Source organism: Puma concolor, chromosome A2 (assembly GCF_028749965.1).
Source record: "Puma concolor isolate L17-30 chromosome A2, mPumCon1.1.hap2, whole genome shotgun sequence".
Classification (NCBI taxonomy): Eukaryota; Metazoa; Chordata; class Mammalia; order Carnivora; family Felidae; genus Puma; species Puma concolor.
In genome coordinates this window covers 6051479-6073746 of record NC_141668.1, presented here as the reverse complement: position 1 = coordinate 6073746, position 22268 = coordinate 6051479, and the positions used below count along the sequence as shown (strand labels likewise).

Below are 22268 nucleotides of genomic sequence, written 5' to 3'. Positions count from 1 at the left end.
AGCAGTTCACCCTTTATTAACGTTAGGTCCTGGGTCACTTGGAGCTGGTGTACTTGGTGACGGCCTTGGTGCCCTCGGACACGGCGTGCTTGGCCAGCTCCCCGGGCAGCAGCAGGCGCACAGCCGTCTGGACTTCCCGGGAGGTCAGTGTGGTTCGGCCCGAGTACTGGGCCAGCCGGGCAGCCTCGCCAGCCAGCCGTTCAAACACATCGTTCACAAACGAATTCATGATGCTCATGGCCTTGGAAGAGATGCCAATGTCAGGGTGCACCTGGGGAAGCAGCAAGACCGTTCTGTTAACGAGGAGGCTCCGCCCGACCCTGCCAGCCCCAGCCCCGAGTTCGGGACTGCAGGAAGCTGGAGGCAGGACCGCGAGGCTGCCTCCCCAGCCTCTTGCCAGAGGCCCAGCCCAGGAGGTAGGGATTTGGTTTTTTACTACCACATCCGAGTGAAAAGTTTTTCCCACCGGTAGGACGTAACGCTATTAAGGTCCTCGTATGAGCACATGGGAGCATCAGTCTTTGACAAATGGGGTCAGTTACACAGCATTTTGCTTTTCTCATTTAATGCGTTTGCATAGGGTTACTCCTCGAGGTGACGTTCCCAGGGGTGCGACCGCCGCCGGGTCCAAGGGTTTATGCGCCTAACTTGGCGGACTGTCACCACATTACTTTCCAGAGGACGCACTCATGTGACGCAGCCTCAGCACCAGACTAGGAGTTAGGACACCAGGGTTCTGTGGCCGGACCGTGAGTCACCGGAGGACCTCAGATTAAGGCATTCTCCTCTGGGCCTCAGTTTCCTCCTCTGTCACACCAGCTTTTGAGCTAGATGATCTCCAAACTGGCGGTAGGGGCCCGCTAACAACCCTGACGTGTGACCAGGCAGACACCAAGTGTTTCCCTGGGAGGTGGGAGAGAAGAGACGACCGGCGACATCCATCAGGCCGATGGTGGACACAGAAGCAGAACGCAGGCTCTCGCGCCGCCACTGGTTGCCACGGACAGCACAGCACGGGATCGGAGCCTAAACCCCTTGTGTCGTCATCACATCGTTTTCCCCTTAGGGCTGAGGGGGCGTAACAGTTAAGTTTCACAGGAGTGAGGGTAACTCAGCAGCTCTCCTTCGCACGTGCAATCCAGGGCCCACACTTGTTTTTGAGCCCCAAGGTCGGCTGAGCCGCAGGGCTCACAGACGCTCCCAGCCCCACTTCCTCCAGGGTGCCAGAGTCTGTCCTCCGCTGCCGCCCCTTTGGCCAGCCCACGCCAGTGTTGGTCCCACCACCCCCCCCCCCCACCTAGCCCCACAAAAGCATTCCCAGAGACCCGGGGCGTCAGGTCACCGAAACTGCTAACGGGATCTAGACTCTAGGACCTGTTCGGACAAAGCAGTGAGACTCGGGCGGGTTGGGGAGGCTCAGGGCAGGCAAGACCGCTGTGCTGCCTGCTCCTGGCCCCACTGAGTGGGCCAGAGGCTTCGAGACCAGGGTGCCTCGTGTACTAGACACACTGTTGTTGGGTGCCCACTGATGCCCCCCAAATACCCGTCAGTGTGCAAATGCCGGAGCGGGTGCTTCTCCTGGGTGCTCTGGTAGGCCACATGAACAGAGAGCATTCGGAGCACCTGGGGGTTAAGAGGCGCGACCGGCGGGAAGTACGCGAGGGGCCTGCTCAGGGCCGGGGGGCCTGACTGCTGCTGCTGTCAGGTCATGGGGCTCAGTCAGTGCTTTGCGCCTTTACGGACCTTAGTTCCTCATCTGTACGGTAGGCCGGTCCCTCAGCCCCTCGGTGACTGAGTGCTGTGGCGCTGGAAGGCCTTGCCCGAGACCTCAGCTCGCACGCACCGCTCCCTGCTCCGGGCCACCACCGACTAGCGCCTCTGGTTTGTACCATGATGCGTCCGGCACGTGATCGTCCTTCGGCTCCACACTTTCGTACCGTCTTGCCTTCTACTTACGTCCCTCCTGACGCTCCGCATAAGCGTTTGGTCCGTCCAGAGCCCCGTAAGCTTCCGGATTGTGGCGGCGTGCTTTAAATGTCTCTGGCACATCACAGGTGCGCGACAGATACCGGGAGGCTGTGGGGACCTCTGAGATCGAGTGCGGCCACTTCGCAAGGGGCACGGTGTGCCTGAGGCCCCTCCCCTCAGTGCCAGGGGGAAACGGAGTACGACTCTGTCCGGTCGTACTCTGCACACACACGCGCGCGCGCGAGCTCCCCACTCTCACCTGCTTTAGCACCTTGTAGATGTACATCGAGTAGGTCTCCTTGCGCCGGCTGCGCTTTTTGGACTTCTTATCGCCAGAACTACGGCCCCTCCGGCCCCCCGACTGCTGCTGCTGTCCATGCTCTGCGCTCATCCTCCTGCCCTTCCTAACAGCCGCCTCCTGCTCCTTGGGGGACTTTTATGGGGTCAGCTGCCCACCAGGTGGGGCTGGGGGCCAGCACCTGGGGTGGAGGGGGTGGGCGGGGAGGAGCTTGGCCCAACCCGATCCAGAACAGGCTCTGGGTTAATCTTGAAGGAGACTGATAGCTCCCGCCTCTCCCCCAAGCGATTTCCTATCTCTGAATAAGAAGCCCTCCCCCCCCCCACCGTCTCCTCCCCCACCTGATCATCTCCCAGTGTATTACACACTTGTTAAGAGTTCACACACCACCAGACCACGCCACGAGATCACTCTGCAACCACTGTGCTCAGCTGACTCGAAATGCAGGGGAGTGTCAGAAGAAACACAGGGCACCCACCCCCACCCCACCCCCCCCGCCCCCAGAGCCCTGCAATACAGCCAAAGAGGCAAGAGTGACTCGCATGAAACAGAGAAGGGAAGGACTAAAGAGGGGGTGTAGGGACAGAGTTCAGAAAAGAAAAACGAGTGAGGGCTGTAGGAGCCAAAGGGCTGCACGGAAGGAGTGGGGATTTGAAGCTGGTCTTGTAGGGTGGGCACAGTTTAAGTGGGGAGAACTGGTCCCCAGAAAGACAAAGCAGGGTGGAATCAATGCGTGCTGAGTACAGTGAGGCTTGGAAGGAAGGCAGAAATGGAGCAGAACCCGAGCCCGGACCAGATGTGGGCAGCAGGGAACCACAGGCTGGGAGGGCCCGGCAGGGAGCGGGTGGGGTGGACTGGAGGAGCCAGAGCCGAGAAACACTGTCTGCTCTCCATAAAGCAGGTGATGTGGGCTCCCTGTGGAGGTTAGCTGCAAAGGGAAGAAAAAGGCGGCTGTTAAACGGAGGAGTTCTCGCTTTGCCCCTATGTGTGAACACGTTTCAGGTTCTTAAGAGAACTTGTGATTACAGAAACCTGGTGCGACATGAGAACCACAGGCCGGGAGGGAAAGAGGGTTTTCCCAATCAAGAGGAGGTGGGGCAGAGGAGCAAAGACGAGCATCACCTGTCAGTGGGCGAGAGAGCAAGCCTGAGCGGCGCCCACCTCCCCAACCTCACCTCTTCACCTACCTCCCAACATCCGGCTGCCTCTTGCACGCTAAGGTTTAAGAGGACCGCAGGGCAATTCATAATCTGCAATAAAGCACTACTTTTAGGCCTTGGTAGAGAGATTGTATACAGTGGGCTTTTTAAGCGTCCTCCAAGTTTTTGAAACTTTGGCTTGTTTTTTTGGGGGGGGGGGCAGGGGAGAGACAACCTGTAGCCTATTTCGATTCCTCCACTTCTGAAGCCTCGGCACCTCAAGGCTATGGTGGAGACCCTGAGGGATTTCAAAGCGAGTTCCTGCCAACACACCCGGGCGCTCCCTTGGCCGAAGAAGCGGAAGCTCTCACCTCCATTCCCCTCATTCCAGCAGCTCATTCTTGAGGCCATCCTCCCCCCTACCCAAGTCTCTGGATACTCAGGGCAGACAGACTTAGGCTATTTTGCTGCAGGTCCCACGAGAGGCACGAAGCCACAAAGCCAGGCTCAGGGCTGGAGGGCAGAGGAGGACTCCTAGCCTCACCCCGGCCTCGGCCGTCCAGGGCTCAGCTGCGGCTTCTCACGTCACGTTCACTCTTACCGTCCCTTTTCCCCCGGGGACGCTCTTGGACTTCAGGGCCGCCTGAGGTCCTACTCACCTTTCAAGTTCGAGTATCAATCCTGCCTTTCCGGACTCACAAGAACTTCCCTCCCTTCCGAACCCTTCTGTGTTTCCCAACAAGTCACAGTTGAGCCTCTGATCTATGCCCGGTCTCGTTCACTAGTCATCGTTGGCTTCCCATTAGATCGTGAGCTCCTTGGGGGTCTGGACACCACCTGGGACTTTGTTTTGGGTGTTTGACAGTCTCAGATGTACTGTAATGAGCACTGAAAAGTCACGGCTGTGTATGTTTCCCCGCAGGGCCGGCCGCTGAGGCCTCAGAGGTGATGAAGCCACACCAGTAAGAAGGGGCACTGGTGTCCCTGGTGAACAAGGGCTGCGGATGCTTGTCAAGTTCAGACAGACCACGCAGAGCTCTGGGTTGGAAGTAAATTAGATCATGCTAACAAAAATTAAGGCTGAGAACAGGCAAAATAACAAAACTTCCTCATCCCACCCAGGAACGGTGGCTCACAAACCCGTGTGAGATGCAGACTCCCGTTTCATCTCTCTCACCCACCGGATGGCATCAGTAGGGCAGCGCCCGGGGATCTGCAGTTTAACAAGCACCCCCACCCCCACCGCCCCAAGTGCTGTGGTAGAGGCTGCAGCAGGGGAGCCTCCGACCACCCTGAAAAACACGTTCCAGGAGAGTGGTTCTCAAAGTTCGGCCCCCAGACAAGCAGCATCAGCAGCTCCTGGAAACATGTTGGAAATGTTTTACTTCCTGGTCTCACCCCGGACCTACTGAATCAGAAACCCTGAGGCAAGACCCGGTGACCTGTGATACCAAATGAGTCTTCTAGGTGGTTCTGATGTGTGTGTTGTGAGGCAATGGCCTAAGAAAAGGCAGAATTTCGATCAAAGGAAGGAGAGAGTTACTCCAGCCCTGCTTGCGTCCATTCCGCCAATTTCCACCCAAGCTCCTGCTGAGGGGATGTGAGTATTGGGGCTGAGGGGAAGAGGGAAGCGAAGGGCCCAGAGACCAGAAAAGGAAGGTAGGGACCATGGCTTCTTCTTTCTTTATTGGACACTTGGTAGATGTCACGCAGGTCTAAAAGTTACATTGTTAAATAATTATTTAAAAACCGACCAGGACTAAAGCCCTGGTCCACAGCTCCAAACCAGAAGCGGAAAGGAATGGGGGCGGTGGGCTGGGGGGTATTCCTCCAACATCACCAAAACCCAGAAAACGAGGACCCTAAGCTCTTTCACAGGCCAACCCAGGATGTGGGCCCTTGGGCTAACCCTCAGGTGCCTCTGGCTGCATCACCATCAGGTCAGTAACCAGCAAGGAGCTGGCAGAACAGCCAGCCGAGTCCAGACATGGACAAAAGTAACTGCAAGGACAGGAAACGGACAGGTACTGTCCAGCTGTAGATAAGATCACAGAGTGCAGCTAAGGCAGGTGGGGACAGGGGAGGGGCTGGGGAGCGGTATTGCAGCAATGCAGGAGTGTGGCCCCAGAGGCCCAGCCCAGCCCGGGCAGGGGCTCACACATTGTGGGTCCTCCTGGTGAGCTGGGGCTCCTCGCCCACCAGCTTGGACTTGAGGTGCTCCTTGTAGGCCAGGATGTCTCCAGGCCACTTGGTGATTGTCTGCTTCTCACAGACCCAGATTTCCTGTGCAACCTAGAAAGGAAATCTGAGGCTCAATCCTCCTGGCCAGCACTCTCCCCATCCCTGCCCAGAAGACCACTGTCAGGGGAACTCCAGGAAGAAACCTCCACCGCCCAGTCCCGTATGCGGCTCACAGTTCCACTGTCTCTCTGTTCTCTGGGATGCCTAACCCAGAGGTACCGTAACCAGCAGGTTTGGAGCCTTCCAAGCCACAACCTGCTCTGTCTCCTGATTTCCAGCTCCCCGGCAGGGCCTAGAACTGTTTAGAGGCCTCGCCCGCAGCTTCTTGTTCTCTATCCCATCTTTCCCAAAGCTTCAGAGAAATGACCAGCGGCCTTTCCACCAATGACTGGTGGTAGCCCTCTAGTCCAAATCCTCCTTAGTATAATACTACTTCTAGGCTGAAGAATCTTGAGACGGTAGTAAAAGCACCCTATCCTCTACCCAACTCCCTCGCCAATTCTGGCTAACACTGCCAAATGCCAAGTAGGCTGATGTCTCCAAATAGCTACTGAAAAAATGAAAGTTTTCCATTAAGGCTTTCTGTTTTTCAAAGAGCCATAAAATCTGGTCCTCATCACCCTGTCTACACCCTGAGCCCTTTTCCCAAATCCAATAAACACATATTAAGTGCCCTCCACATGCCATGACTGTGTCCTATCCAACCATCTCCTGGCCGCCCTCCTCTCTGATTTCCACTCCAGCCAGGGGCCTCACCTGCTGAATGAGTCTGAAATCATGGCTGACCAGCATCATACCACCCTCAAACTCGTTGATGGCATCGGCCAGGGCGTCGATGGTCTCAATGTCCAGGTGATTAGTGGGCTCATCCAGGAAGAGCATGTGGGGGTTCTGCCAGGCCAGCCAGGCCAGACACACTCGGCACTTCTGCCCATCAGACAGGTTCCGGATTGGGCTCACCTGCGTGGAACCGCGACATTTACGGAACCTGGTGTTACTCCCACCACAGAGCATGACTCACTTTCCCCCCGCTGCTTCTCCATTACTACTGCCACAATTCTACAAAAAGGAAGACCCAAGATCACAGTGAGATGGTACCAGTCTCTCAAGGCCCGTAAGGGATAAATGTGGAAGCCGGAAGCACTTGCTACTCAGGCCACACCTCTCGCTCTCCCTTGGCACTTAAATCATAACTAAGTGGAACAGTGTGGTGGACCTCAATCGAGATCTGAGTCCAGGAACTCGTTTTCTAGGTTTCAATTTCCCTCCCCCTCAAGCATTCTGGTTTATCTTGCTAGTCTGGGGCGAAGGCATGTCAGAGACTGGGATGCTATCCCTGCCCCTTCCTCATAATGAGACCTGAATACTCCAATACATACACCTAGGCCAAAGGAAAGCTAGCAGGTTCTTTCAGACGCTAGAATCAAAGGAAGAGACTTTTCAGTAGAACACTGGAATCTCAATCTCAGGGTTGTGAGTTCAAGCTCCACATTGGGCATGGAGCCTACTTAAAAAAAAAAAAAAAAAAAAAAAAAAGAAAAAGAAAGAGACTTTTGGGACAGCTCCCGAACTTGGGTCGCCAGGGCAGTGCACCCTGGCCGTGTAGCCACAATCTCCCAGTTATCTGGCGCTGTTCCCCCACATTCCCCTCTGCTGACCTGCTGCTTCCCAGTGAGACCATATCGTCCGATGATCTTCCTCATTTCTTCCTTCTCCTTGATCTCTGGGTAGCACTTCATCATGTACTCCAAAGGTGAGAGGTCTAAGTCCAGCTGCTCTTGTAAATGCTACAGGAAAAAAGGAATCCATTCAGATGTGACTGGTGTCCCACTTCAAAAGGAACCTCGCTGGGTTAACTGCTGAGTAACTCTCCACCTCTACCCAGGCACCTGTTCAAGATTCCAGGAGAAGCAGGCAAAAGCTGACTTGGTCACATGCAGCCCCCTTTCCACACCCTGGGCATCTCCCCGGACCCCAAGGCCTGTACCTGATGGTAACGCCCTATCTTGACATGAGAGTGTTTTCGGATCATCCCGTCTGTGGGTAGTAGCTAGAAAGAAGAGAGTATTAGGTGGAAAGATAAGCACACAGAAAGAGAAACTCGGTGAGAAGCAGACACAGACAGAGTAGGGAAATAAACATATGTTCACTGAACAAGACTCAGAACTTCCAAATAGAATCTACATCACTACCTCATAGACTGCTATTCTGGCCATTCTAAAAATATTTAGGAAGATATACTGAAACAGATGTTCTCAAGAGAGGCAAAGATACATACAACACGGTCTACTTAGTAGTTAAAGGTCTACTACAGAAGGTACCAGCAGTAAAACAAAGGACTCATATATATGTACAACATGGGTTTTCTAAAACAAAAACACAGCTCTCGATGCACAGATTCCCTCGAGATGCTCTAGCTGAAAACAGAAAAATGTTGAGGCACATGCATGTATTCTCTCTCTCTCTCTCTCTCTCTCTCTCACACACACACACACACACACACACACACACACACACACACACACACACACAAACACACTCCCCTCCCTCCCTCTCTTTGAGAAAACAGCTCCAAATCTCAGCACTGCCAATGACAACATCCCCCACCCCGGAAGCTGACTCACTCACCACCAGGGCACTCAGGCGCCTTGAGGGCCTCCGAGAAGCCCCTCACACCTTCCCTCCTCAGACACAGTAAGCACCTACTCTTGGAAGTCCCATGCCCCAGCCTGGCACCATACCTCTCCGGTTAGCAGCTTCAGAAGAGTTGATTTCCCTGCTCCATTGGGCCCCACCAGAGCCACTCGTGTATCGAGATCGATACCAAATTCTAGATTATTGTAGATGCAGGGCTGAGTGGATGAGTGAGAGAGATGAATAAATATGAGGTTAGGTTACCAATCAATCAATCTGGCTGGCAGATTAGCCCTGTCATGTCCCCCATCGCCACCGGAGTAGGCGGGAGTATGGAGGAGGGAGAAAGCTCTCAGAGCAGACCCCAACCCACTGCCTCCACCCGCCATCTCAGCTGAGCAGTTTTCCAAGTACTTGAAGAGGGGCCACTCAAGTCCCTGGATGAGGCACCTAAGCTGCTATGCCTGAAAAATCCCGTGCACCACACAGGTTAGCAGGTGTGTTGAGCAAAGAACCGGAGACTCTCCCAACCTGTTGATGCTTATCTTGTAAAATTTGTCCCAGCCTCCCAACCACACAGGAGGACTCACCCCGTCTTTTGTATACTTGAAGCTCACGTTCTGCACCATGATGACAGGCGGAGGAATCTTGCCACACGGTGGGAAATAAAATGACAGGGTCTAGGAGAAGGAGAGGACATTTTCCGGTTAGATCATGTCTCCTCCGCCTCACCTCGGGCACTAACTCCACTCGCTCGGACCCCACCTTGTCACTCACGACCCTTTCTGTCAGTCCTGATGCCATCATTTTCTGTAGCGTTTTCTCCTTGCTCTGGGCTTGCCGGGCCAGCTTGGCGCTGCCATGACCAAACCTAGCGATGTAGTTCTGAAAGAGACCAGAAAGGGGGCTTGGAGCAGGGGCAGGTATCAAGCAACTCTCCTTAAATGCGGGGTAGATGCCGACAACAACGTCTTCCTGACACCCGGCACCCCGAACTCCCCACGTACCTTCCCCCAACTCTCCACGAGAACGTGAACTCATCTACAACTGCCCTACCTTCATGTGTGCGATCTGATCTTGCTCCCAGTGAAACCTCTTCATCTGGTTCTCTTCCAACTCCAGCCGTGTCTTCACATACTGATCATAATTACCCTGAAGAGAAGTATGCCAGGTAAGGCAGGCAGTTTTAGCCTCGGTCCCGGGTTCTCAGAGTTTAGGGGGATGCGAGATGGCATCGGACTTGGCCCTGGCTAGAAGACTGTGCAGTAGGGAAAGAGGAAGGACGTTGGCAAAGTAAACCCTAACCTAGAATCTGAAGTCTTTCCATTTGTGTGCCTCTCACTCTTAGCTTAGCCGGAGCAGGGCTCCAGATCAAATCCTCCGGTTAGCCGTAAAGACACCCACAGCACCAGCAGTAGCCCTGATCACAACCGTCATACGGACATCACGAGGCTCACAGCCTTCCAAGAGGACCTCCTACTACTTCCCACCCTTAGAGGCTCAAGCCCACGCAGGCTACAGAAACTGCGCCCAGGAAGGAAGACAGCAGACCAATCAGATTTAGGACCTAGCAAATGCTGCACGATTGGACTGCCATGGTTTCTATCTGCAAAGAACTGGACTCAACCTAAATATTCATCAGAAAGGGTCTGACAAATAAAGGAGTGGATGGCTACACAATGAAATATTATGCAATTACTGAAAAGCATAAGGTGGATCTATAACTATTCATATGAAAAGCGGCGCAAGATATATTAAAATGTAAAAGCAACCTACAGAAGAGAGTGATTATTAACATTACAGCTGTGATGTGTATACACAAAATTTTCTACAAATCCGTGCAAGTACACATAAAATCTCTGGAAGACTATATGAGAAATTATTAATACTCCCACAGTGAGTATAACTACGAATGAAAAGGACTCCTATTTTTTCTTTTTTTTAAATACGGATAATGAAAAGGCAAGGCAGACAAGTGGGCTGTTGAGATCCGGACTCCCAGTCTTCACGGAAAGAGAGGTAAATGGGCTGTCACAAAGCAGAGTTAAGCAGTCATTCAAGAAGGCAGGGATTGGCAGGGCCTGCCTGGGCACCATGCAAAGTCAACCTCTTTACCATAAGGCACACACATCACATACACAGGCTGCCAATCAATGGCCTACAACCTGAGAGCAACTACTTTGAGACTAAAATAGAACAAGCGGCAGGACTCCTTGTCCACATCTTTTTATAGCAATAGGTAGAAAAGGGCTGCTAAGTCTGTTTTGTTTTTTTTAAAGGAGACCTTCAAGGAACTGGTAAGCGCTGAGGTTGCTGTGCAGACGCTGGGGCCTACTCACCGTGTAATACTTCAGTTTCTTGTTGTGCATGTGAATGATGTTGGTGCAGACACCATTCAGAAAGTCCTGGGAATGGGAGACGAGGACCAGGATGCGCTTAAAACTGCAAAGCCAGACAACCAGTCAGGGAGGTGCTCCAAACTGTGACGGTCCACAGCAGGGGAGCTGAGAGGCCCAGAAAACCTTCATCTTTTCCCATCCTGAGCCCCCGTTAGATTTAACGGCCAACTCCCGGCTCTCAGCAACCACCTAGGCCGCCAGTGCACCATCTACCTGGAACGACACCTTGACCCCTTTCAGTCTGAGTTTTCTCCATCTTCCGTTCTAATTTTCAGCAGAATGGAGATGGTAGCTTAACAATGATGGTAAAAACAAGCATATGTACACAAACATATCCATAAATGTGTGTAATACTGTGGGTGGGAAGAACTGGAACAGGCGCAATAAAAATCACTGTAGTCCTCTTTTTGAAAGAAGGTACCAGTCACCACAGAGACCGCTAAAAGCCTTCCCTCAGAGTCGGTACAGTATTCTGGGTTATTCAGCGCTGCAGCCATACAAGGACCATTGCCACATCAGCTAGGTTTCCTTTGCTACTGCATCATGATCTTAAGTGGGAATCCTTTCTTTATATGACGCATATAAATAGTTAAAAGAAAAATACGGTCTTTAATAAAGGTGTCGTATTTTAAATGGAAGAACCAGAAAGTTAAAAAACTTCACACATTTCAGGCTAAAAAAAAGAATCAAACCAAATGGTCTCCCCTAAAGGTGCTTACTACTTTTTCAATCTGGCCTTCACCCGACCTCGTGTCAGTTCATTTTCTCATTGCTCTAGCATCACTGTGGTTTCCGGGCACCCATTTCCTTTAGATTGCTCAACTCCCCCTTCAGGACCTGCCCGTTCCCAACCCCATCCCTACCCCCTTACGTCTTTAATTCTTCTTCCAACCACACACAAGCATCGAGGTCCAGGTGGTTGGTGGGCTCGTCCAGCAGCAGCATGAAGGGCCGAATGAAGAGGGCTCTGAAGGACAGGAGAGGAGACAGAGCCCCTTCAGTCTAATGGGCGCTACACAGGAGGGGACTTGCCTGCTACCTGCAACCCTGGTCAGGCCTGGCTTGAGTCCTGAAACCAATTCTAGGTTCTACACCTGAGAGGAAAGGGGAGAATGAGGAGAGAAACGAGAGTTGAAGAGCTGAGATGAAAGGGCAGAAAACAGGGCTGAGAAGCAGAGGGATGGTGCAGTTTGAAGATAAGGTTGTAAAAGTCCTTACGAGTCTGCAGGTCTTTCACGCTGAAGTTGGTGACCGTCAGGAAGACAAAAGGATAGAGGAGATAAACTGCTAAAGCAAAATAGCATTCAAGTTAAATCGATGGGGTTGCCAGCCTTTAGCAAGGAGGGCAAAAAATGTTCTTTTCTTAGATGGAATCTCAAGACAGGAGACGCAAGGGGACAGCACTGGTTCCCACATGTGCAGTCACCGCACTGCAGAGCTTTTTAGAAATAAAATTTCTGGGCACCAAATTCCAGTATTCCAACCACAGAGATATGAAGAAGAGGCTAGGAAATCTGTACCTCTGCAGCTCCCTAGATGAACGGAGGTGGCTAATCCTTGCACGTGGAACCACTGCTCTCGGCTCCAAAGCACACGCAGGCAGCTTTGCTAAAGCAGCAAGTGTCACCAATTCACTTGGTAGAGAACAGTGGAGTGAGGGAACCACCAATTTAACTGGGGACTTTCTGGGGGGGACTGCTGGGGGAATGATGGTCTACACAAACTCACTTTGGGTCCAGCTCACAGGGGGATAAGGAAAGATCGCTTAACAGCTGTCTAATATTTTATCTTTATGCAGCAACAATTAGAAGGACTGAAATACAAAAGAGGATAGGATGGGAGTCAGGAAGAAAGAAGAAATAGACCCAGTCTACCATTTTACCCAAGGCTGATCCTAGGATTCCTAAACACTGTGCCAGAGATCCAACAATGGTCACTTCAGCCAGGAGGCTCGCGCCTTAGCCCACGCATACCACCCCTCCTTCACACTGTTGATGTCGTGTCTCGTCTGGCACTTACTGACCCCTGACCTCTGTTCTACACAGTTCCACTGGAGTGAGCATCCAACCCTAAAGGAAATGGGGAACTACAGAGGGTAGAGAAGGAGAAAGGAACTCACCTGGCGAGGGCAACCCTCATTCTCCAGCCCCCACTGAAGTCTTTCAGCTTCTTGCGCTGCATGGCAGGCGTGAAACCCAGTCCATGCAAGATCCGCGAAGCCCTCATCTCCGCCTTGTCGGCATCCAGCTCCTCCAGTCGCTCGTAGAGCTCCATGAGCTTCTCACACTCCGCTGTGGGCGGCATATGGCTCGTGAGGCTCCCCGGGCCTTTCCTGGGAGGAAGCCCACCCCCCGGCCCCCCGGCCCAAGTCAGGAGCCCTACCATCCTCGTGAGCCAGCCGCTCAGCCTCCCTCTCCAGCATGGCCCGCTCCGTGTCGACTTCCATCACACACTGCAAGGGTGTCTTGTCACTAGGGGGCATTTCCCGAGTCAGATGGTAGATGTCAATGTGCTCGGGGATGGGCACTTCCCGTTTCCCAATAGCAGAGAGCAGCATGGACTTTCCTGAGAAGGGCAAGCAGAGAGTGGGCAGAGGACACTCGGCACAGTTCTGCCTGTCATTCCCCTGCATCAGCTCCTCCGCTCCAGCCAAACCACCACCTCACCATTTTGTGGAGCACCTTCCTTCCTCCCTTCCTTCCTTTCATTTGTTCAAATCCTACTACCACTCACCCCCCCCCCCCGCGCTACCTTTCCAACCTTCCTCCAATTCTTGCCCCACCCCTCCTGCGTGAAGTCAGTTCGCCTACAGCGGCCTCGCACACCACCATTCCTGCCCCTCCCGCCCACTTCTCCAGCACCTACTGTCTGTAACTGCTCACGTGTTACTTACCACACACTGCTCTGTACTGCTAGTTCCTTTTCCCTGGACATATGTGGTCTCCCACCCATACTGTAAACTCCTTGCTTTGCATATAGCTGGTGCTAAGTAAATACTTGCTGAGTGACAGACGAGCCAAGGAGAGACACCTCCCACCTCGCCTTCAAGGGCCTCACCAATTCCATTTAAGCCAATGAGGCCATAACGACGGCCTGAGTTTAATTCCAGTTTGGTGTCACTGAGCAGCTCTTGACCATGAAAGGTGAGGGAGAGGTTGATAATGTGGGCATCAGTACTGTTGGGGTGAGAGGCAAGGACACCGGTGACAGCACGAGCAGCAGCTTTCTTCATCTCAAAGTCCTCTAGCTCCTTGGTCAGCAAATCCACTTCTGGAAACAGAAAAGAAGTTTGGGAATAAGACTAAGTCACGTCCTACAGCATTCAGACAGTTCAGTCAGTAGAGAATCCGACTTTTAAACTGAGGGTCCAGGGTTCAAGTCCCTGTTTGGGCATTTGTAGCTTTTGCCCCTTACTCAGGTTACCAAATGTTGTCATATCAAGCCCGAAATGCTGAAAAACGCATGCCCTGTAGGACCTGGTTCAAGATCGAGTGCAGGTGATTCACATGTTTCACAAGCTTTCAAGAGTGTACAGGTCTGCCCTAACACCCTTCTTTCACGTACTACTTTTCACTTCACAACTTGTTCTTTTTTTTTTTTTTAAACTTTTCTAAGACCAGCGGCAAAACAGACTTTATTTCTGCTTAGCTACCTATTGCTGAAACGTGTAAGCCAGGCCTAAAGAGAACATACAAAGAAAATAGAAAATATTAGAAAACATTTTCTGGCACCTTTTCAGATTTCCTAAGATCATGTCATTTTGGCATTTTCTTCCCATAAACACGACCAATTAAATCACAGCACAAAAGAGAAAAACATTGTGTCAAGGCAGGGCAATAACAAAACAAAATATCAGCTTCTTTAAGAAATGGAAATATACATACGCAGGTAAATAACCCATAATAAGCAAAAGCCTCAATAGAATCACAACTTGCTCTTTTAATTCTAACCTCTCTTGTTCCTTTTTTTTTAAATGTTTATTTTTGAGAGAGAGATAGAGAGAGCACGAGTAGGGGAGGGCAGAGAGAGGGAGACAGAGGATCTGAAGTGGGCTCCACACTGACAGCAGAGAGCCTGAGGTGGGGCTTGAACTTACAAATGCGGGATCACGACCTGAGACGAAGTCAGTTGCTCAACCAACTGAGCCACTTAGGGGCCCACTTCTCTTGTTCTTAAATGACATAAACGCATGAGGGGAATGGCTAGAACTCTCAATTTTCCTCCGTAAGTATGTGTTAAAGAATTAGTCCTAAAACCTAAAAGCAGACACTACAGAAGTGCCATTCTCTTATTCCATGACCTACTGGAATTCCATACTCCAGATATACTTCCCAAAGTTTTTTACTTATTTGAGAGAGAGAGAAAGAAAGAGAGAGAGAGAGAGAGAGTGTGTATGCACATGTGTATGCAAGCAGGGAGGGGCAGAGAGGGAGAGAGAATCCCAAGCAGGATCCACGCTGTCAGTGCAGAGCCTGAGTTCAGAGCCAAATGCAGGGCTCGAATTCATGAACCATGAGATCATGACATAAGCTGAAATCAAGAGTCAGATGTTTAACCACCTGAGCCACCCAGGTGCCTCCAGATATACTTCTGAGCAGCACAGAAGGGACCAGTGTGAGAAAATGCACAAAGGGATCAACACAGGCAGAGCCACGGCTGGGAAAACCAGACGCTCCCAAATCTGGAGGGTTTAAAAGATGCAAACTGACCATGAGCTGTTGTGCCTTGGTGGTTTTTCAGGCATTACTACATCTTAAGCCTGGGAAGAACTATCACGATTAATGGCTAAAAATGTTGAGTTTACTCTGTGCTACCCCATCGTTCTCCATCTATCTTAATCCTTACAACACGTAGGAGATACACACTGACAATCCCGGTTTTGTAAGTGAAAAAGCCAAGTAGCACAGCCAAGGTCGAAAAGGCTAGTTAGCGACAGAGCCAGAACTTGAACCAGGTGACCTTAACTATGTCACTATACTACCTTTCCATAAAGAAAAGTGCCCATAAAGTATTACTGAAAGTGGGACAGAAATGGGGGTGGAAGGAATCCCGGTAAGCTTCTTCGAAAAGAGTAAGGCAATTTATGTACGTTTTAAGGAAGCAGTCAGAAACTACACATGAGGTTCCACTACTACGAGAATGTGCTGATTTTTAAAAATTTTAATGTTTATTCATTTTTTTGTGTGAATGTATTGTCAAATTGGTTTCCATACAACACCCAGTGCTCATCCCAACAGGTGCCCTCCGCAGTGAATCTGCTGATTTTTTAGTCTTTGTTACCCTTACCTATGTTCCCTTAGTGACTTCACAGAATCCTTGGAATGAGAAGAGTGTGTGCTTGTCCACAGGAAAAATAAAGACAGGGTAGAGGGGTGAAGACAGCTGTCTCCTGGGGGAGAGCAACTCCACGGGAGAGGGTGTGTGGTGGTTAGTCACAGGTCTGAATACCTGAATACCCCATCCTGTGAGGTGATTACGAGCTGGTGCTAAACCTGCTCTGCCTTCAAGGAGCCAACACTTGGGCAGGGGCTGCCCCACTAGACAGCTGGCGGGCACTCTGTCCGCAGCTCTGGGTAGTGTTAGAAATAAGTGCTTGATGAGTACTTTTTGAATGGAGATCAAAGTTTTTGTTTTGACTCGCATGAAGGAATTTTCAGTCTCTTTTCTACACGGTTGAGTTACCAGACTTCCCACAACTCCGATTCTTGCCAATCCCTATTCCGGATGCTGAGAAGACAGAGTAGGAAGAAGTTTATGATCTAGATCAGGAGTTGGTAAACTTTTTCATGAAGGGCCAGATGCTAAATATTTTAGGGTTTATGAGCCAAGTGGCCAAATCAAGATATGTGAAATGTAACCACTTTAAAAATGTAGAAAACCATTCTTAGCTTGGGGTTGGGATGGAGGTTAAAAAAAAAAAGGCTGGCCAGATTTGGCCAACAGCATGTTTTTATAAAGTTCTATTGAAACACAGCCACACTCATCATTTACATAGTGTCTAAGGCTGCTTTCACTACAATGGCAGAACTGAACAGCTGCAACAGAAACCATATAGCTCACGAAGCTACAAATATTTACTATCTGGATCTTTACAGAAAAAGTTTGCCGACCCCTAGTCTAGATCTCCATCTGCTCAGGCAAGAGGAAGATCAAAACTAAGGGAAAGCTAATATACCATTTTCTCTTGATCTCTTCAAGTTGACAGCATTATGACCTAAGTCATCTCCTAAGCTTCAAAAGAAGGAGACTTAAACAAGACCTCATTTTCCTAGCCTACAGCATCCCAGAAAACACTTGTCACTTAAAGACAAATGAACAGCACTGAATAAATGGAAAAGGGATTTTGAAAGAAACTCCATCATGGAGAACATTGTAGACTTCACAAGAAGTCTCTTTCTACTTACTTCCCAACAAGAGGACCAGCTGAACTCCAGTGCCTGTCTTGACGAGTCTCACATTCTAAAGAAGGTTAATCTGTCAAAAGTCACTTTCTTTGACGTACATCTCGATCTTTCCATACCTTACTACCTAAGGAAGACTGTGTGGCAATGGCAATCAGTAAAGGTTGGAGAACGGTAACCTGTAGCATCACGTAATCTCAAACTCAGGAGAGAGGACCCAGTCTTGGGACAGGGAGCAGAAATGACACAGGTCCCTGGCAATAAGAAATGTTTTGAGGGGCACCTGGGTGGCTCAGTCGGTTGAGCATCTGACCCTTGATTTCGGCTCAGGTCATGATCCCAGGGTCGTGGGATCGAGCCCTACGTTGGGTTCTGTGCTGAACACGGAACCTACTTAAGATACTCTCTCTCTCCCTTCCTCTGCCCCTCTCCTCCACTCATGCTAATAAAAAATTGAAAAATTGAAAGACAGAAAAAAGTTTTGAGAGGGCTGGAAAGAAAACAAAGGTCACATTTCAGAACAGTAGCTCCCTGAGGAAGCAAGGTAAAAAAAAACCAAAGATCTATTACTGAGATGGGGATTCCACAGCTGGGTTCCCTGAAAAAATCCCATTTTCCAAGGAGCAAAGAAAGGTAAACAAGATATTTGTGATGGGAACAGTGGACAATAGTCTCAAGAGGGATGCACTTTGCCACCTCTCCGATTCAGCCAGAATAACTGATGACATACCTACAGAGCTGATGACAGACATTGCTTAACCGTGGTTCCTGAGGGCCTGGACAGGACCGAGCCTCTCTAAAACAGAGGTCACAACTCAGCCTGCTCATCCACACTCCCGTTATTCTCAACTTGGCAATCCTCCACTACTCCAGCCAGGAATAAAATTTCCCCATGGCCTGACCTTCCTGAACCAGCTTTCTCCCATAATTCTTATTTTGGAGACAATTCCTACCACTCAGCTCTCTCTCCATCACTTTTAACTCCCCCTTTTCTGAATTCCTATCTGTTACGACTTGTATTAGTAATTCCGCTCTCCTCTTCAAACATTTACATAGTATCTCAGTCTGCAAGGTTAGTCCTATCACCGAAGACACACGGTCCCGGCACTCAAAGGGTAAACAATGTAAAGAAACACGAGACAACATAAAAAGTAACACCATTGGGGCACCTGGGTGGCTCAGTCGGTTAAGCGTCCGACTTCAGCTCAGGTCATGATCTCACGGTCCGTGAGTTCGAGCCCCGCGTCGGGCTCTGTGCTGACAGCTCAGAGCCTGGAGCCTGCTTCAGATTCTGTGTCTCCCTCTCTCTCTGCCCCTCCCCTGTTCATACTCTGTCTCTCTCTGTCTCAAAAATAAATAAACGTTAAAAAAATTAAAAAAAAAAAAAAAGTAACACCATTAAGACAGCATAGGGGTATAGTGAATGGTACTACTTTAAAGGTCAGGTTTGATGGGGGAAAGGTTTTGCTATCCTGAGCTAGGCCCTAAGAAAAATGTCAAATGTAGCTACTCGCACAAAAATCGTGGTATTAGAACTTTAGTGTAAAGGGACAAAAATTACTAGTGAAGGGACAGTAACAGTCCGGATGGAGCGGGTCTGTTCAGGGAATCTTCAGAGGGACAGAAAAGGAGGCTGGGAACAGACTGTCAAGGGCCTGGAAAATTCTGTATCACACACTGCCACGTTTCCTTAGCTGGACCGTAAGTCAGCAGATGGTTCATCGTGCGTCGGCATGGAGCGCGGTGCCCAGCACTTGAGAGGTGCTCAATAAATATTTCCCCAAACATAAACAACAGGAAAGCATCTCTTTGCTAGGAAAACTCCATGAAACAGTTCCTACGTTTCTCTCTTGGGACAGTCGCTACCCCTGGAAGGACAGAGGTACAACGTGGCAAAGAACCTGGCGCACTGACCACGGTGTGCACAAATGCAGGAAACTGAGAAAAGGGCAAGGAAATGACCTCCTGCTCCCAGTGCAGCGCCCGGAGCAGCAAGGCAGCACAACACCCATAGATGTGTTTGCCACTAGCTACGTGAGAACCTTGTGTCCAGCCTCCCTGATCAATAACAAGGCACGAGCTGCCACTCTGATTGGTTCGGTTCACTGTGACAAGTTCTGCGGCACCAGACTTATCCTCCAGGGCCGCCAGCGTCAGGACTCTGGCTCGGGCTTGGGGAATCCGTCCATCCATCCATCCATCCATCCATCCATCCATCCCAGGAGCCCACCTCTCCCTCCATTCACCTGTGGTCTCCCGGCCATTGGCCTCATGTTTCTCCTCTGCCACCTGTGGTTCTGTGACAGCGTCTCCGTTCTCTTCGTGGCCCTTCCTGGGCCGCTGTCGCGCTTTGGCAGCTTCCTTCTTTTTGGCCGCCTTCTTCTTGGCCAGGTCAGAGGGCATGGTGATGAACCACAGGGGGTACGAAACTGTTCTTAGGGAGCCTGCAGGGAGGCAAACAGCCCCAAAAGTCTCCACTGGCGACGGAATGCCTGGGCCCTGCCCCATCCCGCTCGGGAATTTTCCCAGCTCCGCCCATGCCTCGCCGCTCCCCATTTTGCCAGGGTCTCCCAAGCCAATTCTGGTCCCCGGCCGCTCTTCTAATCTTAACATCTCTTCCCTCAGGCTCCGTCCACCAATCCCCACGGGCTGCCTCGCTCTGGAAACGCTCCTCCTTTCACGGCCTCCAGTCAAGGACCAGGTTCTGCCCCCGCGGCAGAGATCCCCGTCTCCGGTTTCCCCACAACTTGGCGCTGCGCGCTCCAGCCGGCCGCCTCGCTTTGCCGGGCTTCCTCCTCCCGTCCGCCTCAGGCCTCCTCTCCGTCGTCCCCCCCTCCACACCACCTAGCCGTCGGGCCCAGCTTCTTCCCGGGACGCGCTCGGCTTCCCCTCGTGAGTCCCCTCCGGGTCTCCTCACTCACCATCCCCTGAACCTCCCCCGGCCCCCGGCCGTCAGCGTCTCTCCCTCGGCCCTTTCTTCTCCCTCGCAGCCTCCTCCATCTCGACCCCGTCCCTCCTCCTTCTCTTCTTCCCTCCCCCGCCTCACCGGCCAGCACCCTCCCCCCGGCGCCCCTTCCCCCAACTCACTGGGCCTCGCCGCTCGGCCTCTGTCGCAACAGAGCTGCTCCTTGGGCTCCTCCGCGTGCGGCCGGCTCACCAGCCAATCACGGCATCGCGCGGCTGTCGGCGCGCCGCCGCGCAGGATCCTGGGAAGTGTTGTTCTCCAGTCGCGGCGGCCGGGGGGGAGACCCCTCCTCGAGAACTACCGCCTGTGGCAGGGGCCTCCCCGGCCCGCGTGATGTCATCAGGCGGCGCGAGGCCGGCGGGGGGAGGGGGAGCGGGATTAGTGTCCGGGAACCCGCAGCCAGCCTGCCCGCTTCGGGCCCTGGAAACTGCAACTCCCAGACTGCTCCTCCGGTAAGGGGCTGGGCCTTCCAGGCTTTACCCCACCTCTCGAAAATCTGTCGAGTTCTGTGGAGGCACGGAGTTCTTAAGGGCCGCGCAGCCGGCCCAAACAGCAGGGCGACGGACTACACTTCCCAGCAGGCATCAGGCGGGAGTGGGTCGAAACAATGGGAGAGAAGAGGAGGGAGGTGGAGGGAGAAGGAGGAAGAGTGAAGCGGCTGGGAAGAGGCGGCCCGAAGAGGAGGCGCATCACTACGAAGATGATGCGAAGAACAGAAATACCTAAAAGAAAGGCGTCCTCGTTTTATGGAACTGAGATCGTAGAGGCTGGTCTAGTGTTAGCCAAACTTTTAGAAGGTGCCGGACGTTCTTCCTGAACGTTGGCCGCTTAGCCTACACTCTCTAGAAATGTTAGATTCCCATCAAAGCCGTGTAAGTCTGGTGGTAAGAGCTCTGAAGTTAAAAAAAAAAAAAAAAAAAAAGACCCATTTCCTGAGTTCAGCGGTATCATTGGTTAGACATGTAACCTTGCCCGTTAGTTTTCTTTTGAGTCTTACTGTTTAAAATCCCTCAGACTTCTCACCTACATTGTAACCCCCAAATTTGTAGCCTCAAATACAAGGAAGGCCCTTTGTGACTGACCCTGTTACTTCTCCAGGCTTCTGATCAGCGGTGCTTCACCATCAAGGACACAGCTGGAGGGAGGCAAAATGAAGCTTTTACTCCTTTCGAGCACATTCTCCAAATTGCCCTACCCGAGTTAAAAAACAAAAACAAAAACTCACTCCTCTCTCCAGAGAACTAGTTTTCCTCTTCAAACTTGATGCTTCAGTAGAATCTACTTGTATTTCAAGTAAGCCTTGCCATTTCATACCTTCATGCCTTTGAGCATAGCTTTTTCTGCAAGACCCTCCACCAATTAAGCGCCCACTGTGTGTTAGGCTCAGAGCTAGATGCTGGAGTTGCAATGGAAACAAGTTATTCCCTGACCTCAGGGAGCTCACGATTAAGAAGGAACATTGAAAGAGTAAATGGGTGCCTCGGTGGCTCAGTTGGTTAAGCGCTGGACTCTTGATTTTGGCTGAGGTCATGATCTCGTAGTTTGTGAGATTGAGCCACATGTCTGGCTCTGTGCTGTCAGCACATAGCCTGCTTAGGATTCTTTCCCTCTGCCCCTCCCTGGTGCACGAGCTCTATCGCTCTCTCTCTCTCAAAATAAATATACATTTAAAAAATATTTAAAGAGTAAACAGACCATGACATTCAGGTGATAAGTGCCATAAAAGAAGTGACTTATGCATGCTGTTCGAGTATGTAGGTGGGTCTCACTTGACATAGCATAACTAAGACCATGAATTCTGGGGGCAGACTGCCTTCATTCAGACCTCTCCTCTATCATTTACAGTGTGTGACCTTGGGCAAAATACACCCTCCTCTGTAAAATAGGAATGATGATAGTACTTACCTCATACAGTTGTTAGAGTTTAATTTTTGTTAATTGGCTAAGTATTACTTAGCTGGAGTTCTGCTAGCTGAACTCTGCTACTAGTAGAATCCTTACTTAAGTATGCACTAGATATTTATTTAATATATTTAACAAATATTAAACACCTACTATGGGCGAGAACATTGTTTTAGGTAAAGAATATAGACAATAGTTAACTGATTGCAAAGCCTTTCTTTATGGAACAAAGAACTTATATATGGTTGTGGATCATATAAAATCACTCATCCAAGCACCTAGCCTCCTGGGAGCACTGTTGACCATATGCCTCCCTCTCCC

General features: G+C 51.0%; 2 protein-coding genes across 3 annotated transcripts; both read right to left on the bottom strand.

Annotated features, from left to right (window-relative positions):
• H2BK1 (H2B.K variant histone 1) lies at nucleotides 1-2538 on the bottom strand. Its single transcript, XM_086686195.1, has 2 exons — nucleotides 2228-2538; nucleotides 1-271 (listed from the first exon to the last, which is right to left on the bottom strand). The coding sequence occupies exons 1-2, from the start codon at nucleotides 2357-2359 to the stop codon at nucleotides 35-37; spliced, it is 369 nt and encodes a 122-aa protein (XP_086542321.1). The 5' UTR covers nucleotides 2360-2538; the 3' UTR covers nucleotides 1-34.
• Nucleotides 2539-5074: 2536 nt separating this feature from the next.
• On the bottom strand, nucleotides 5075-20285 carry ABCF2 (ATP binding cassette subfamily F member 2). Of its 2 annotated transcripts, none has more exons than XM_025929431.2 (15): nucleotides 20168-20285; nucleotides 19327-19524; nucleotides 13737-13949; nucleotides 13062-13244; nucleotides 12799-12970; nucleotides 11551-11646; nucleotides 10620-10722; nucleotides 9337-9432; nucleotides 9046-9165; nucleotides 8871-8960; nucleotides 8388-8498; nucleotides 7634-7696; nucleotides 7305-7433; nucleotides 6403-6606; nucleotides 5075-5697 (listed from the first exon to the last, which is right to left on the bottom strand). In XM_025929431.2, exons 2-15 carry the CDS (start codon nucleotides 19481-19483, stop codon nucleotides 5560-5562), a joined length of 1875 nt encoding a protein of 624 aa, XP_025785216.2. In that variant the 5' UTR covers nucleotides 19484-19524; nucleotides 20168-20285; the 3' UTR covers nucleotides 5075-5559. The 2 variants fall into 2 exon arrangements, with proteins under 2 accessions (XP_025785216.2, XP_086542257.1); XM_086686131.1 differs by lacking the exon at nucleotides 20168-20285 and adding an exon at nucleotides 20002-20131.
• Nucleotides 20286-22268: the final 1983 nt, after the last annotated feature.

What these genes read in the sequence shown, in the direction of transcription:
- H2BK1 (XM_086686195.1), bottom strand. Translation starts at nt 2,359, where the DNA reads ATGAGCGCAGAGCATGGACAGCAGCAGCAGTCGGGGGGCCGGAGGGGC. An exon ending in TCTACAAGGTGCTAAAGCAG is followed by an intron (nt 272 to 2,227) that starts GTGAGAGTGGGG and finishes CTGCTTCCCCAG; the next exon opens with GTGCACCCTGACATTGGCAT.
- ABCF2 (XM_025929431.2), bottom strand. Translation starts at nt 19,483, where the DNA reads ATGCCCTCTGACCTGGCCAAGAAGAAGGCGGCCAAAAAGAAGGAAGCT. An exon ending in TTGGAAGAAGAATTAAAGAC is followed by an intron (nt 10,723 to 11,550) that starts GTAAGGGGGTAG and finishes CTGGCTTTGCAG; the next exon opens with TTTTAAGCGCATCCTGGTCC. An exon ending in GTCTCACTGGGAAGCAGCAG is followed by an intron (nt 6,607 to 7,304) that starts GTCAGCAGAGGG and finishes GGTTCCACGCAG; the next exon opens with GTGAGCCCAATCCGGAACCT.